The sequence below is a fragment of the Lacerta agilis genome, chromosome 1, assembly GCF_009819535.1.
Source record: "Lacerta agilis isolate rLacAgi1 chromosome 1, rLacAgi1.pri, whole genome shotgun sequence".
NCBI lineage: Eukaryota > Metazoa > Chordata > Lepidosauria > Squamata > Lacertidae > Lacerta > Lacerta agilis.
Window position 1 is genome coordinate 128,120,990 of NC_046312.1, and position 16,821 is coordinate 128,137,810.

Here is a 16,821-nt window from a genome sequence, read left to right on the forward strand (position 1 = left end):
CTGATAGAAGCTGGCACTGTTGTGACTTTCCCTGCAGCATCAAAGCTGAATCGCTACGCGGAGAACTTGTTGGACAGCAGGCAACACCGCCACCGGCTTTTACTAGTATCCATTGGCTTGTCTGACCTCTTGGCCCTGCGGGTGCAGAAAAAGTGAGAAATGCCAGCCTTTCTCCCTCCCTCCCTCCCTCCCTCTTTGCTGCTTCGTTCACTCTTTACTTTACTTTCTTCCCGGCTTCCTGGAACAAATGACTTAACTGTGCCTTTCCGTTTGCAGACATCTACCTGAAGGAAGAACTGGCAAGAAAAGGAGAAGAGAAGGTAAGAAGGAGGGACAGAAGAGAAGGGAGACAGAGACGGAGGAGGAAGGATAGTGCTGGTATATGGGTCCCCCATGACTTCCACGCTTTTGGGATTACACCACTGTGTTTCGGTGTCTGTAGGGTGGAGGGGGCAGCATTGTGCCAGGCTTCAGGGAGAACTCTGAGAGGTATTCGGGGTTCTCTGCCACAATGGGCCGGATCCTTCCATTTTGTTTGTAAAAATATTTTGTGCTGTATTCCTGCAGGTAGTCCGGGTGCTGTAGGGTACTCCGTGGGGGCAGACTGTGATTCCAGTAACCTGGGTTGTCAAACGCCTTCTTGGGTTTCTCTGGCAATGGAAGCCCATTTTTCTTCAGGTACTCTGCATTCTCGAAGGTGCCTGTGAAGGTGTTGAGGTACAGCGGCTCGTTCACATACTCATCCTCTGCTTTGGGTGGGCCATTTTGGCCGTTGTGATATTCTGGGTTGTCCAGCGCTTGAAGATCACCATTTTTCCGCCGAGAGACAAATGGGTTCTCCTCCACAGGATTCAGGTGATCTAGAAATTATAAAACCCATATTAGCCAAAGAAACAGCTACTGTACAAACCACATCTGAACGGAACCTAATTTGGGGGGGAAATGTTTTAATATTTCTATGTTGGCAGCTGTTACAAAAAACAATAATAATATCCCAGCTGATAGTAGGAAGAGAGATTAGCATTGTGCTGGTGAGTTGTTCCAAGTGTTTTAGTGGGCTGGACCTTAACAGACTTCATGAAGCAATGGATTAAAATGGAAATGTTGCTAATTCCTAGCTAGAGAGAGAGAGTTGAATCTGGGTGGGGGAATCTGTGGGCACAGTGGCGTTGCAACGGGGTGGGGCAGTGCGCTCCCTTGCCACGTCTCCAGAGGTGACAAGGCGGCGCCCCACTGCGGTGCCGGGATCCTTTGTTTGCAGCTGCAGCCGTGAGCAGAGGACCCCAGCACCGCGCCACGCCACCGGCAAACCGCTACGTAGCGTGCTTGTGCAGCATCGGTACATACGCCGCATGCGCCGTACGTAGCGACGCCCCGCCCCCGGGTGCACATCATGTTTGCCACTCTGGGTGCCCAAACGGCTTACTCCGCCAGTGTGTGGGCATCCGTATCTTGGTTGTGCTGCCACTCCCATCAGCCCCATCCAGGATGCTCAATGGCCAGGGATGGTGGCAGATATAGTCCAGTAACATCTGGCGGGCTACAACTTCCCATTCCTAGATTAGAGCTTCTTGTGTACGGATCTACGTTCAACACCAGCTAGTCATACGATAGAACATAAAATTGGCCTGTCACTAACCCTTAGGTTGAAATAACCTTAGGTTGACACAAACTGTAGCTTATTTCAGGTCAGTGAAAACAAACTGACAGGGATAAAGTTTTGTGTGATTTTATGATATCCATCTATCTACCTGAACGAAAAGGCTATTGTTTACTTAATCGCTATCATCCGATCTTTATTCTCTAAGAGGATGTCTTTGGAGTAAAATTTACGCACCTTTACCTCTAACATCAGAAGCTTCTGCTTGTATGCACTCAGCCAGTCCCTTTCCATAAGGAGAGAACCCTGCTGCTGTAAAGCGGGCAGTCCTGGGATATTAACCTGCAATGAGGCACCTCCATTTCTCACAGAGCTGAGCCCAAAGTACGCACAGCTGTTTTGAACTTTTCCAGGAGTGCTGAAAATGTCTCCTGTTTCCATCGCTCATGCTCACCCCCGGGGGGGAAATAACCACCACTGCCATATAATGTTATCTGGCAGATTATGAAAGTGCCACTAGCACAATTAATAAACAAACAACACCCTTACATATTACATGGGCCATAGAAAAATACAATAGCTTCCAAGAACAAACCTGACTAACTCCACTCTCAAATATGAATATGTTGATTTAAAGAGTGCAGGAAATCTCAGATCAAAATGCAGGAGGCATGCAGATGCTTAGCAAGGGAGGAAAGTCATTCTTCTACAGAATGCTTCCTTTTAGAGAGAGAGAGAGATGGCTGAAAACTATCTGAATCAAGCTCTCTCTCCCAGGTTAGAGATATTGCTGTAGCATTTTGGCTCTGGACATACGTGCACACGGACCTCCCAGGTTTTTTTCACACAGTACATCTTACACAAGCCAAAAGCCTGTGGTCTGCAGAAACGAAAGTGTGACGAGGAGTGCAAGAGAACTGTGGAAACTCAGTGGGCTGCAAGTAGCATGGCTAGAAGGTTAACCACAGGGGTGAGGACAGGAGGAAGGAAGGACATCTGCAGTGAGAAAGTCTTAATATGCTCATCCAGTTATGTTCAAAAACAAAATCTCTTTTCTGCACCAGGTTTTCTCCCTCTGTTTCTTTCACATCTGTCCCTGACTATAATAGTGCTCTTTAGTAGTTTTTCAGTGTTTTCAGAGTGTAAGAGGTATGATGGCAGAGTAGTTATAGACAGAGCAAATAGACTATAGCAGGTGTCAAGCAGGCACAGGTGAATCTCACACTTAATGGATTAAGCAAGTAAATAGTTCCAGTTTTGATTATTTACAATTCCAGATATTGAGGTTTGACCAGAAAGACTTGCATTCAAATCCCTACATAGATATGAAGCTCACTGCATGATTTTGGACCAGTCATGGGTGAGACTGGATCCTTCAGATAAAGATAACCTACTGGTAATTTCCTATTGAAATGTGATTTAAGTCACTGAAGTCTGAAGTTAAGCCCCACAGTGATTTTACCAGAAGTGGACTCTTTTCTTTGGAGAAAAGCAATGAATTATCAGGAGTATGAAAGGAGTATATTTTATAGCCTTGTAAATCTGCACAGGATAACCTCCCTTTATGTCTTATACTCTAAATTTAACCTCTCCTTATCTTTTGCTAAGCTCACAATGCTATTGAGTATTTGTCTCCTTTTCTTTGTGCAGCACAAATCCCTTTATTAGTATTGTCTTTGCCCTATAACTTATATCGAGGTGGAGCTTTTTAGAGAAAGAGTGGGCTTTAAACATTGATAATCAATCACCTCTGGAAGCCAAGCTGCTACTAGAAATTACCGTATTTTTCGCTCCATAAGACACACTTTTCTCCTCCTAAAAAGTAAGGGGAAATATCTGTGCGTCTTATGGAGCAAATGGTGGTCCCTGGAGCTGAATTGCCCAGGGGCCAAAAGAGGATCATGCTTTTTCTTTTACAAAGAGAAAAGGGGGTGTTGAAAGGACCCTGCTCAGCAGCTGATCAGCAAGAGATCGGAGAGAGATAAGAGTCCCGGCTCCCTTTCAGCCCCTCCCTCTTGCCCAGGCCTCCATTGTTGAATGTGCTGCAGAGGGAGGTTGTTTGTTTCCCCAGGACATGTGACTGGCTGATTAGATTATCTGTCTGGAAACTGTAGAAAAGGCTCCCTTTCCTTTAGAAGCTGCAGAAATGTGAGTTGAACCCCATAAAAACGGGGCTTTTCCTCTTTGCTTTTCCTCCTTTGCAAAAAAGCTGCAAAACTTTTTAGCTGATCCTCAAAAAACCCCCAGGGCTTTTCCCTTTGCAAAAAAGCTGCAAACCCTTTAGCTGATCCTCAAAAAAACCAGGGCTTTTCCCTTTGCAAAAAAGCTGCAAAACTTTTAGCTGATCCTAAAAAAAAACAGGGCTTTTAGAGGAGGAAAACCAGAAAAAAATATTTTTTTCTTGTTTCCTCCTCTAAAAACGAGGTGCGACCTATGGTCCGGTGCGGCCTATGGAGCAAAAAATACAGTAGCCTTCAAAACCTTCAGATGTAGCTTAGGTCTTACTCCAAACCCAAAGCCTTATGATTGCTATCACATGCTAGATACATACCTGTTTTGGGCTTTTCTGGCATTGGAGTCATGTATCCATCTTCATCCAGCTCATTTCTTGGCCCCCGTTCAGGTATAAAAACTGTTGGGTCAGCGCTGTACCTCTGAGTGATGCTGTCTTCCTGCGAAAGGCTAGCCACTTGCTTCCGCAAAGTGCCATTGCAGCAAGTATCATCGCAGATCTCTGCAGCACTTTGCATCATGGGAGGTTCTGGTGCTATGCTTGGCATGGCAGCTCGATATGGCAAAGGAATTACTTGTTCGGTAGCCAAGCTGCCGTCTCTGTAGATAAACTGGTTCTATAAGAAACACAGAACACAACACAAGAGACTCATAAACGATTGTACTTGTGGGCTTTTGTGCATATAATATTACATTTATTTGTTGAACTTGCTATGTCTTTTCCAGATACGCTTCCCTGGATTCCAGTTAGAGTAGACCTCAAGTATCACAGAACACATCTTCAAAAGAAAAAAATCTTACAGAAGACCTATTAAAATTTTGCCAGAAATTCAAAAACTGAGGGCAAAATAGAAAATTCCAAGTTGATTCCAAGTATTCTATTAAATACCTTTTTAATGCAATCATTTAGAACTTTCTGATCCATACAAGTCAGCACAATTTTTACCATTTCAAGCATCATCTCCCCTTGTTTGCATCACCATATTCCCACCAGTGCCTGGCTTCAGGAGTGGTTTTTTGAGTGTGTGGAAATACCGCGAGAAATTCTGCCACTTTTACCAAATTCATTTTGTTTCCCCTACAATTCCTCAGATGTTTCTCCCTAGCAGAAACCTCCCAGTTCACCCCAAAAATTCCCTTTAGGTAAAACTCAATGACAATTTAGACAGGCACATATCAGCATCACTCAGAAATTTTGCTTGGAGAGTTCATATTGGCAAGAAAATTCCACTTTTGCCATAGAATTTTGCTTTAGACAAAACACCGTGGAAACCCTTTGCTCCCAGGCCTAAACCTGAACTAAAAAAGTATGGATTGTTTGCAGTACAGCAGGCTGTTTTTGTGATAGTACTCACCAGTGGGGAGTACTGGCGCCTCTTATTTTTGCTGCCCATGACAGCCATTTTGTGCTGGTACCCAAAGCAGTTTTATGAGTACCAAGCCTCATTTTTTCAACAGAAAAAGCATTGCAGCACAGCATCTAGTAAAGTAGTATGCATAGTTGAATTATCCTTGTTCTTTCAGAAATATACTTTATATGGATGTGGTTGAAATCTTTCATAAAAGGATAGCGGATAACTTTCTCCTTCTTTCTCACGGGCTTCTAGAGATTACTAATCAGTTACTCTTGCAGGAATTACCCGCTCCTTTTGGAGCTCATCATCTCAAGAAATTATCATAAAACAACATTTTCTGATGATCTTATATTGTACTTCCTGTCATTTCGTGTGTAGCTTCACCACATACTTTAAGTCTTTATGAAGAGATTGATATCATATACAACTGTGGCCTGTATAGAGCCTTAGTTCTTGTATGTTTGAGAGGTCTTCTTCCTTACTTACAGGTCATGGGGGTATTTTGAGAGATGCTATTCCCTTTAGCTTATATTTGTTACAAATAAGGGATGTTTGGGGTTTTTTTTGCAGAGGAGAGTTATTGGCGCTTGTCCATTATTTCGACCATATTTTGTTTAATGAGGTACTGTTTATTAGTATTATACGCCCATTTCCACCGGTGTTCGTTATATATTTTTCCTGTAACTGCTACAGTGACCTAATAAATAACTTGGTACTAAAAATGCACTGGTATTGAAATGCCTACCTTTTTGGATCAATAACGCAGACTCTTGCCTCTGCGTATGTTGAGGAGAGAGACTGAAAAAAGGGAATAATCTAAACTAGCTATGGAAAACTGCGTATCTTTCATTTCCAGCACAAAACAAACATCCGAATATAGCAAATTTAAAATCAATTGGGATCTGTTATGTGTCACTTTCTTTTACTTATGAAGGAAGATTTTTCAAACTTCAGAGCTACTAATTATCAACAACAACAACAATTTATTCGACCGTCAGTCAGAACACAATCACTATCCATACAAATTTTAAAAAACCTGAGACAACACAGAGGGGTTTACACTAAAACATACACTAAAAGTAGATTATACATAAAGACCCATATTGATACTATTGATTTTAACCTTACGTCGTTTAAGGGCCAAAAAAAGAAATTTGGCCAGAGCTACTGATTATAAATTAAGACATGGGCAGTTCTCCTTGGGGCATTCCAGTATCTGATAACTGATCAGAATGGACACCCACACACCCACACACCCACCCAGCCCCACCTGCCCTGCTGCTTCCGCTGCCAGCACTGGTGCCCATTTCAGGTGAGATCTCGCCAAAATCAACAATTTCCACTTATCAGGAAAGCTGAGAATGTAACTGAATAATGAATTAGCAACACCTGACAGTAAGGTAAAATAGGGACTTATTCTGAAGCAGGTATTAAACCCTGGTGATGCTTTATTTTGTAGAGTTCCAAGTTCTCAGTCGAATTTCCACTGAGATCAGAGAGACCACTCAGTACCACAAGAACATGGTGAATTCTGGAACTAGGATTGAGGAAATGGGTGAGAGGCATGTGATGGAATTTAGGAAGAAAAGAAAAGGGATGAAATGTTTTTTTTTAAAAAAAAAGACAGACAAACCCCTAATTGATGAAGGTTGATTGGGAAATACTTACTCCTGACATAGGGGCGTAGGCAGGAGGAGGGCTGTGTCCAATTTCACTCTAATAGGAAAGAAAATGGAATGACGGATATCGTAAGAGGTCGCATGAATGAAAAGAAGTCACATGAGCTCCATGAATCAATGAAGAAAAAACATGCACATTGGTGAGATTTACTCAAATCTCAGTCAAATTCAGCCCTTGATGCTCAGGGGAAACTCCCTAGGGAAAGGGATCCAAAAGCAGCTTTGTGTGAGCTCAAGGTCTGGAGGATTTGACTGGGAAATGGTTGAGAAAAGGCTGAAAAGATGGGAAGGAGTTGCACAAAGAGTAGCAGGCATGCAGCTTTTGTCCTCAAACCAAGGATCACATGGAACGTCACCAACTATTGACCCACCTGATCGAAAAAGAAAGGGTTTGTTGCCCAACAATGAAAAGAAAGCAAGGAACAAATTGTCAAAATCTCTTTATCTGGCAAATATTCATCAGACACACAAGCAGAACTATCCTAAGATAGGTTTTCAAATGGTAAAAATTAAAAGTGGCACAAAAAACCTAATGTGGTAATAGCCAGGGAATATGCAACCTGACTGCTTGATACTATTTTCATATTTTCTTTCAGCAAATATTTTCAGGTGTGTGTGAGAGAGAAAGAGAGACAGAGAGAGAGAACAATACCACAGAACCAGACCATGTTCCTAAGTAGCATTTAGAAAGTAAAATGATTCACGTAATGGAGTATGTAGCGTGAGTCCATCTTGGCGGTCTCCCCACTCTTTCTGCCATACAATTCTCTTCTACTTCAACCCTTTTTCAGGTTGGGGTTGAAATGCAAGTCGGTAGAGCATGAGACACTTAATCTCAGGGCTGTGGGTTCGAGTCCCACATTGGGGAAAAGATTCCTGCAGGGCAGGGGGTTGGACTAGATGACCCTTGTGGGATAATGATTTATAAGGTGTTTGCTTCTGTGGCTTCCTTGTGCACAGAACTACCATGTAACAACTCATTTAATAACTTTTAAACAATAGCATTGCTTTTTTCACAAAATTCATTTCTTTCAAATTTGTACTCTCCATTCATAAAATCAATTGAAGGCTGACTTTCAAACTCGGGTGATTGCTTTTTAAGAACGGGGAAGAGGATATAGGGTACAAGCAAAGCAGTAGTCTTCATTGAGAAACCTTCAGGAGTACAAGAAAATATGCACAGATTAATGCATTTGGTGTGGTCAAAAACTGAGAACGACTTGCAGGAAGAGAACATGGTGTAATTTTCAAAGTCTCCCTAGCAACCTTCTCCCTGACATGCTGACTTTCCACATGAAAGGAGGTTTTGACTCATAGATTCATGCTCTGACAACTACAGAACGTACACTATGGAATTCAATACCATAAGGTGTAGTGCCAGACATCAACTAGGACATCTTTCAAGGGGGAGTCGTGAAATCCATGGATGACAAAGCCTTTGATGGTTACTACTACCTCTGATGGCTCTATTACATCCAGTGACAGACAGTTGCTGAGCTCATTGTGGAAAACAATGCTAGACTAGAAGGCCTTTGGTCCAGCAGAGCTTGCCATTTGCTCTTAATTCACCAGAAGGATTCTCAGGTGGCCCAGTTCTCTGTGGGCTTCCTTCTTCAATGTTTGAATTGCCTTTCAGAAAGGTATCACTACTAGTTTCATAAACCTTTTGAAAACATGATGATTTGTGGGGAAATACAGTAATGGTTCCCATGCCAAATAAGAGCTGTGGGGAGGTTCTTCATTGGGGCTGCAGTGTTAACCAGTCTTCATCCTGACTGTGCTCCCCACATCACTGCATACTTGCTATTTAATGTTTAAAGAAGGTTCACACAACTGCAGGGGGCATATCCACAATCACAACATTTAGTCAGTGACCTGCCAAGCTCCAAAATTACAAGGAATACGGTGGAACCATTTTGATAAACGGTTTCCTTTTTCTCCTCTTAAAAACAAAATACTAAGCAAGGGGGAAAATTAATGGGTGCTTGAGCTGCTTCAGCATGTGTGTGTGTGTGTGTGTGTGTGTGTGTGTGGTCATTAAGTGATAAAAGTGCCATACTCACAATTCCAAAAAAAGAATGCCAGGAAACAGCTGAAGCACAGATTAAATGCAACATAATTGTTCCTTAAATTTCATTAAATTGCTTCCTAATTACAATGCAATGCCATAATTTTGGAAGCCTCAAAAATACCTGTTTGTGCTTAAGATAAAAAAACAAAACAAAACAAAAAGAAGACCAGATTCTCGCCCCCGCTCCATCCGCCTTCTCTTGATTGTGAGCATGCGTTCTGGAGAGAAAGGCAAATAATTTCTCACCAGCTAGAAAATTATGTATTGGCAGGGGAAGGGTTGAGTGAAGCAACAGGTTGAACTAATATGCCAAGTTCTTGAATTACTACTATGCAATGCTTTTGACAGGCTAGGAAACAGAAGTGCCGTGTGCCTAGGGTGTGTGCTCACACAAAGGCTGGTAGGAAGTGGCAACCCAGTTGCCCATGTAGCAAAATCAGACACTGAAATCCAGGGGGTGGTGATCAACCTTTAGCACTGTAAACCAACAAATGATTGTGATACTAAACAGTAAAAAGAGAGCTTTGCCTGGGGCAGTGTGGGACAAGAGAATGGTGGCTGGACACCTTGTTATGGCCACTGTGACAGCAGGTTGCTAAGGGAGATTGGGTTTCTTAAGGGAGGGAAAAGGAATTAACTGTGAAGCCGTTGCTAAAGATGAACTGTTCTCCTCCAATTCTGTTCCACCTGTCCAGTTTAGAAGCCAGAGTTTGCTTGCCCTCCCCCCACCCACCCATAGTAACTTCATTGATCCTTTTCCCAGCTCTTATATCATTTATAAAGTGCCTAAAATATTAAAGGCAAACAGAGCCATCTTAAAATCAAAGCAGGACCTTTTTTGGCAGGCTATTATCTACCCGACATGACTATAAATTTTAGTTAATATCAACTTATAATTAGCTGCCTTTTCCATTTTACTGAAGGGGATAGGGATTTCAGTGCAAGAAGGGGAGTGAGTGTAAACAAGATGGGAGTGGGAATTGAGTGGCTGGGGGGAAATGTGTAGAGAGAAACATCTCATTGTCTGGATAGGTATTTCCTGGTTCACACTGAGGAGCAAAGGAAAGAAATAAGGGCAGCCCATAGAACTCAACGGAGGACTGGGCACATTGGTGTGCATTTGCCCCTCCAAAAAAAAAAAAAAACAAATTGGTGGGGGGTTGGGTGGGACCAAAACAGGCCAATGAGAACTGAGCATGCTCAGTATGCACAGAACGCTGACTTTTGAGTGGGTAGGAGGGAAACCTGGGGGGAGGGTAAATGCAATGGAGCAGCTACACAGAAACACGTCCCACTGCAATGTTTTATTACAGAAGCCAACTTGCATCTTACCTACTCTGTTTTTCTGGGCTCAATAGTGTCCTACTACTGCGCTTGTATCGTCAAGTTATATGTTCCTTAAATATCACTATCAATCAGCACCTTTCAGGATTCTAGTCCACAAAAGCTGAATTTATGGTGCAATAAATGCGCTAAAGGAACTGCAATATGTTTTGAGGGATTGCCCTGAGGAACGTTGCTACTTTGGTTGTTTACCATGCTGCTGTTAGGTCCATGAACTTCAATAAGGTCCCCTCAGGAAGCTGCCTTCTCATACTGAGTCATACTGTTGAGGCTCAGTATTGTCTCTACACAGACTGGCAACAACCCTCCGGGGTCTCCGGGGGGGGGGGTGTCTCTCCCACTCCTACCTGGAGATGTCTGGGAGTCAATGTCTGGGAGTGCAAAGCATATGCTCTCCCATCAAGCCCCAGCCCTTCCCAGCGCATGGCAAGGCTTCTAGAATTTGAAATTCAGTTACACCCAAGAACTGTTGTTGGTTTTTGCCACAGGACAGCTTTTTGAGAAGCGGTGCTGGAGCATATATTTGCCCAGGTTTATCCAGGAAACAGACACACGTTTTACGTCATGTAGGGAAATGTCGCTTTGGTCAGGAGGAAGAAGAAGAAGAAGAAGAAGAAGAAGAAGAAGAAGAAGAAGAGGAGGAGGAGTTTGGATTTGATATCCCGCTTTTCACTACCCGAAGGAGTCTCAAAGCGGCTAAAATTCTCCTTTCCCCACAACAAACACTCTGTGAGGTGAGTGGGGCTGAGAGACTTCAGAGAAGTGTGACTAGCCCAAGGTCACCCAGCAGCTGCATGTGGAGGAGTGGAGACATGAACCCGGTTCCCCAGATTATGAGTCTACCGCTCTTAACCACTACACCACACTGGCTCTCCAGGAAATACAATTGCTGCAGAGCTGAAAGCCTAAGAAGTGCAACCGTGGGGTTAAAGCACACGTCCGTGCATTTGCATTGGGACTTCAGTCTGCGCTGGAGGAGCCACCCAAATCGTTCTTCTGCATGGCCCCTCTCATTTTACTCTGTTGCCTTGGATCAGAGCTTTGTCCCCATTATCATTCAGGGCTGGTTTCTCTTGCTGCTTCCCTTCCTCCATGGCTACACGTCTTCCCTGTGGCGATAGGGAAAAGGATCCTTCTTCAAAGCTGCATTTGCTGCTTTTGAGGCAGCTGGAAACACAGGAGATCAGTGCCTCTGACGCTTACCATGTAGCATTTGGGGGGCGTCTTCAGGACACAAGCGTCCACAGCTCTCATTCATCGCTGCTGCAAACCTTGTACTCCCTAGCTTTGTACTTTTGCACAAACATTTGCTGTTCAGCTGCTCTGAAGCTGTTGGGGGATACAGACACATCTGAAAAGTGACTCTGCATAATTGGTGTCACTTTCTGTTAGGGATTGTATTTGATTGCCTGCTAATTTCACACTAGACGAGAGGGCTCCAATTTTCTCAGCAAAGGTTAAAGAATAACTATTTCAGTGGAGCTGTATGAAGACATGCACTACTGAAACGAGCAAAGACAAAGATCTGAGCTCCCAACTGCCAGGATTTGTCACCCTCCTATGCCTCCTATGCCTAAACCACAGAGCCTAGGGCTTGCCAATCAGAAGGTCGGCGGTTCGAATCCCCGCGACGGGGCGAGCTCCCGTTGCTCGGTCCCTGCTCCTGCCAACCTAGCAGTTCGAAAGCATGTCAAAGTGCAAGTAGATAAATAGGTACCGCTCCAGCAGGAAGGTAAACGGCGTTTCCGTGCGCTGCTCTGGTTCGCCAGAAGCAGCTTAGTCATGCTGGCCACATGACCCGGAAGCTGTACGCCGGCTCCCTCGGCCAATAAAGCAAGATGAGCACCACAACCCCATAGTCATCTGCGACTGGACCTAATGGTCAGGGGTCCCTTTACCTTTACCTTTATGTCTGCTTCAGCATCCACATGCCCAGCTAGGCCTCCCGTGAACAATTAAGTCCTGCTTCTCCGGCAGTACATTTTTCCTAATTTGCAAAATTTGATATACAAAATTTGCATATACAGAAGATGAATGAGGTAATGGGACGAGGCACCTGAGGCTTTCATTGACAAGGAAATCATTAGATGTGTCCCTGTGAAATCTCAGGGTACGTTCAGATTAGCAGCTTAAAATTCAGCGAGGCACCTCCCTCCCCCTCCTTTGCACTGTTGTTGACATCAAATGTGGGGTGGAGATGTCTTCGCCCAATGAACATCATCTTTTTTCCCCCTTCTGTGCCAATGCAATCCCTCCTGGAACTCCTATTCATGAAACTCTCATCCATCTATGCATGCTCATCTGCACATGCATGATGACCGCCTCAAATGTTCACATCACTGATCATTCCATATCCAGTTTTCTATTCAGACTGAAGTTGGTTTGAGAAAAACACATTACACAGCAGTATTTGTCAGGAACGACAGGACTGTTATGGCGTGTGTGAATTTGGCCTTGAAAACTAGCTGTGGGAGCACACTAGATGCAGAGTAAGTGGTAATGCGCAATGACAAACCTAGACAGCATCTTAAAAAGCAAAGACATCACCTTGCCGACAAAGGTCCGTATAGTTAAAACTATGGTTTTCCCAGTAGTAATGAGAGAGCTGGACCATAAAGAAGGCTGATCGCCGAAGAATTGATGCTTTTGAATTATGGTGCTGGAGGAGACTCTTGAGAGTCCCATGGACTCCAAGAAGATCAAACCTATCCATTCTTAAAGAAATCAGCCCTGAGTGCTCACTAGAAGGACAGATCCTGAAGTTGAGGCTCCAGTACTTTGGCCACCTCATGAGAAGAGAAGACTCCCTAGAAAAGACCCTGATGTTGGGAAAGATGGAGGGCACAAGGAGAAGGGGACGACAGAGGACGAGATGGTTGGACAGTGTTATCGAAGCTACTAACATGAGTTTGGCCAAACTGCGAGAGGCAGTGATGGATAGGTGTGCCTGGCGTGCTCTGGTCCATGGGGTCACGAAGAGTCGGACACGACTGAACGACTGAACAACAACGAAGTGGTAATGTGGAGACACCATAAGGTTCTATACAGTACTTTGCTTCCCGTGAAACTCATTGGGCCAACCATTCTCTCAGCCTAACCTACCCCATGGGGTTGTTGGGAGTGTAAATGGGGGTATGTGCCCCACCCTGAATAGCAGACATAAGAATATAACAGCCCTGTGGATCAGACCAAATATCTATCTATTCCAGCATCCTGATCTTAATAGCGGCCAGTCAACTGCTAGGAGCCCATGAGAAGTGTATGACTACAACATGGTTTGTCTTTCAGAGACTGGTATTTTGAGGTCTTAGCTGAATGTGGAGGTTCTATTTGGTTGTCATGGCTAACAGCCACTCATAGACCTATTCCAAGGCTGGATTTAGGGGTAGATGGCCCTAAATTAGTGTGTGTGCCAGTTCACATGGCATAAATAAATGCACAGTTTCTGGTCCTTGCATGCAAATCTGTCATCTTCTGCAGCAGGAAAGAATCCTGAATCAAACTCTTAAAGGTAAAGGGACCCCTGACCATTAGGTCCAGTCATGTCCTACTCTGGGGTTGCGGCGCTCATCTCACATTAATGGCCGAGGGAGCTGGCGTACAGTTTCCGGGTCATGTGGCCAGCATGACAAAGCCGCTTCTGGCGAACCAGAGCAGCACACGGAAATGCCGCTTACCTTCCCGCTGGAGCGGTACCTATTTATCTACTTGCACTTTGACGTGCTTTCGAACAGCTAGGTGGGCAGGAGCTGGGACCGAGCAACCCACAGCACCACCAAACTCTTAAAATGTGCTAAATATGAAATAAGACAAAGGACTGAGTACCGGTAATTGGAAAAGAGTGAGATGCTCCTTGCCTAGGGGGCATTTGGTCTTGCTGGATGGAGCGGAAAGAAGAGGTAGTCACAAACCTCTGGATGGCAACAGGTGGAGGAAGGTTGCAGTATTTCCACAAAAGTGAGAGGGAGGGGGTTAAAGTGAAAATTTTGAGAAATCCAAGTTCCTGAATTATTTGGATCTATGGCTTCTGCACCAGAATTGGAATTATTGTAAATCTCGTCTTCATTTTCTTCATTTTGTTTTATTCAGCATTCTGCATGATGTGGAGCCCTGCTCCTGAGCAATGCAACCTTTTGGGCAGTGTGTGGCACATATCCCAAGCAGCTCTCTGCTTAACTTTTTAAGAAATGTTAGGCCATAACTGCTTTACTTAAGCTCTAATCCACAGAAACAATTAATAGGAAGCATGCCAGTATTCAGGAAAAGTCAGTGAACCAAGTCCTCCTACCCTGGCAAGACGATACAGCTGCTCCACTAAGTTGAAAGATTTCAGAAAGAGCTCTGTGTGGAATAAGGACAGCTGGTTTATGCAAGTGGATCTGTGTAATATCCTACAGATACCCAAGTGGAAAAGCAGATAGAAAATACAATGCAGAGCTGTCCCATCAGCTCAGAGCAAATATTTCAAAGGAACAGGCTGGTATTTACAGCAGATCTGTACTGAAATGAAATTCAAATTGGAGAAAGCTCCCTGGAGGGGACCCACACCTCTTCCCAAGAGCCACATTGTTTTCTTCTGAATATGGAACAAAAAGCAGACAGACCCTGCCTTGCTTAGGAGAACCTGCAAGAAGGATATTTCAATCCACATACAAAGGAGGCAGGGACACCCCCACCCCAAAAAAAGAGGCATAGCAAAATGGAATATATGAATAAAGCAGAGGGGAAAGGACCTTCCCTGCATGTTTTTGCATTCTTTTCATGAAAGAAATAATGAGCTAGAAGATAATGAGCCTGCAGGCTGCGGGGGGAGAAACAAGGGGGAGTGGCGGAGTGGGAAGCATGTCCATGGCTCGCCATTCCCTAATTGCAAGAAATAGGCCACAGCCATGGAGCTCCTGAGCTCCGTGCCTGCTCTTGCCAATCTGAGTAGCGGGGCAGGAGCAACGGGACCCTCCCCACTCTCCACCACACAGCCCCTGAGCAGCCTTACTCTCCTGGTTGGTGCTGGGCCAGGACAGAGGAAGAAGACTCCAGGGGAACAAGAACAGAGACTCAAAGAGACCTGCTGCTCAATTGGCCTCTGGCTCCCTTATTCCATGTTGGAGTTGGAGCACTCTCTCAGGCTGTCAGAGAGGGCCGGCGAAGGTGGTGATGCATTACATTAAATATATTTCCAATCAAAGAAACTGTCATACGCTGACCACAGTGGCAGCAGCACTGGGAATGCTTCCACTATTTCATACACCCTGACTCTGTTTTCAAGGAAAAGTGCTTGTTTTCTGTTAGCTATCCCTGTTCCTATTTGGTGCTAATTTTTTCCCTTAAAGAAATTATTATTATTATTATTATTATTATTATTATTATTATTATCCATTTTGTTTCTATATAGCTTTATATATTTAAGAAAAGATCTCAAAGCTGTTTACAAAGCATTAAAACCTCAAATAAAACAACCCAGAATAAAACAGTACCGAAGAAATTCAAATAAAGCATGCATATGAAGCCACAAACATTTCGAGGTAAAACAGGAGGTGCTCTTAGGGTGCGCATCCAGGCAGCACAGTGCATTAGCTTCCACTTCCTTCAGTGTTACTGGATGTGCTGAGTTGCAGAAGCTAGTCTAAGGAAATTATAGCCAGATCTATGATGAGATTAAAAGTGCAATCCCATATGCCTACCCAATGAAGATCACTCTTAAGGATATGTGGAGTGGTAAAGCCCATCTGCAGGGATCATGGGTTCCATGATCCCTGCAGATGGTGACAGCAGTCATGAAATTAGAAGACGCCTGCTTCTTGGGAGGAAAGCAATGACAAACCTAGAAAGCATCTTAAAAAGCAGAGACATCACCTTGCTGACAAAGGTCCGTATAGTTAAAGCTATGGTTTTCCCAGTAGTAATGTATGGAAGTGAGAGCCGGACCATAAAGAAGGCTGATCACCGAAGAATTGATGCTTTTGAATTATGGTGCTGGAGGAGACTCCCATGGACTGCAAGAAGATCAAACTTATCCATCCTTAAAGAAATCAGCCCTGAGTGTTCACTGGAAGGGCAGATCCTGAAGTTGAGGCTCCAGTACTTTGGCCACCTCATTAGAAGAGAAGACTCACTAGAAAAGACCCTGATGTTGGGAAAGATGGAGGGCACAAGGAGAAGGGGACGACAGAGGATGAGATGGCCGGACAGTGTTCTCGAAGCGACTAGCATGAGTTTGGCCAAACTGTGGGAGGCAGTGAAAGATAGGCATGCCTGGCGTGCTCTGGTCCATGGGGTCACGAAGAGTCGGACACGACTGAACAACAACAAAGCCCAGAGATAAGAGGAAAGGTCTTCTTGTGGATCAGGAATTGGTTAAGTGGCAGCAAGCAAAGGAACAACTGGTAAGTTATCCAAATAGAGAGATGTAGAAAGCAGAGTCCCCAAGGATCAGTATTGGGGCCTGCACATTTTAACTTGTACACAAACCATTGAGAGTTATTGGGTAGCAGGCAGGTAGCCAAGTTTGCTGAAGATACTAAATTGTTCTCAGGGGCATTA

The 16,821-nt window shown here is 44.2% G+C and overlaps 1 protein-coding gene across 6 annotated transcripts in view; it reads right to left on the reverse strand.

The window, feature by feature from the left end:
- Positions 1–203: 203 nt before the first annotated feature.
- The window catches only part of ERBB4 (erb-b2 receptor tyrosine kinase 4), an 828,249-nt gene continuing 811,631 nt past the window's right edge, over positions 204–16,821 (reverse strand). For 3 of the 6 annotated variants that reach the window (XM_033170926.1, XM_033170934.1, XM_033170908.1), the window contains 2 exons: positions 4,152–4,449; positions 415–860 (listed from right to left, as the gene is read on the reverse strand). In XM_033170926.1, the coding sequence (XP_033026817.1) occupies positions 415–860; positions 4,152–4,449 (744 nt within the window). Of the gene's footprint in view, positions 861–4,151; positions 4,450–6,855; positions 6,904–16,821 lie in introns of all 6 variants that reach the window. The other 3 variants (XM_033170900.1, XM_033170917.1, XM_033170891.1) reach the window with 2 other exon arrangements.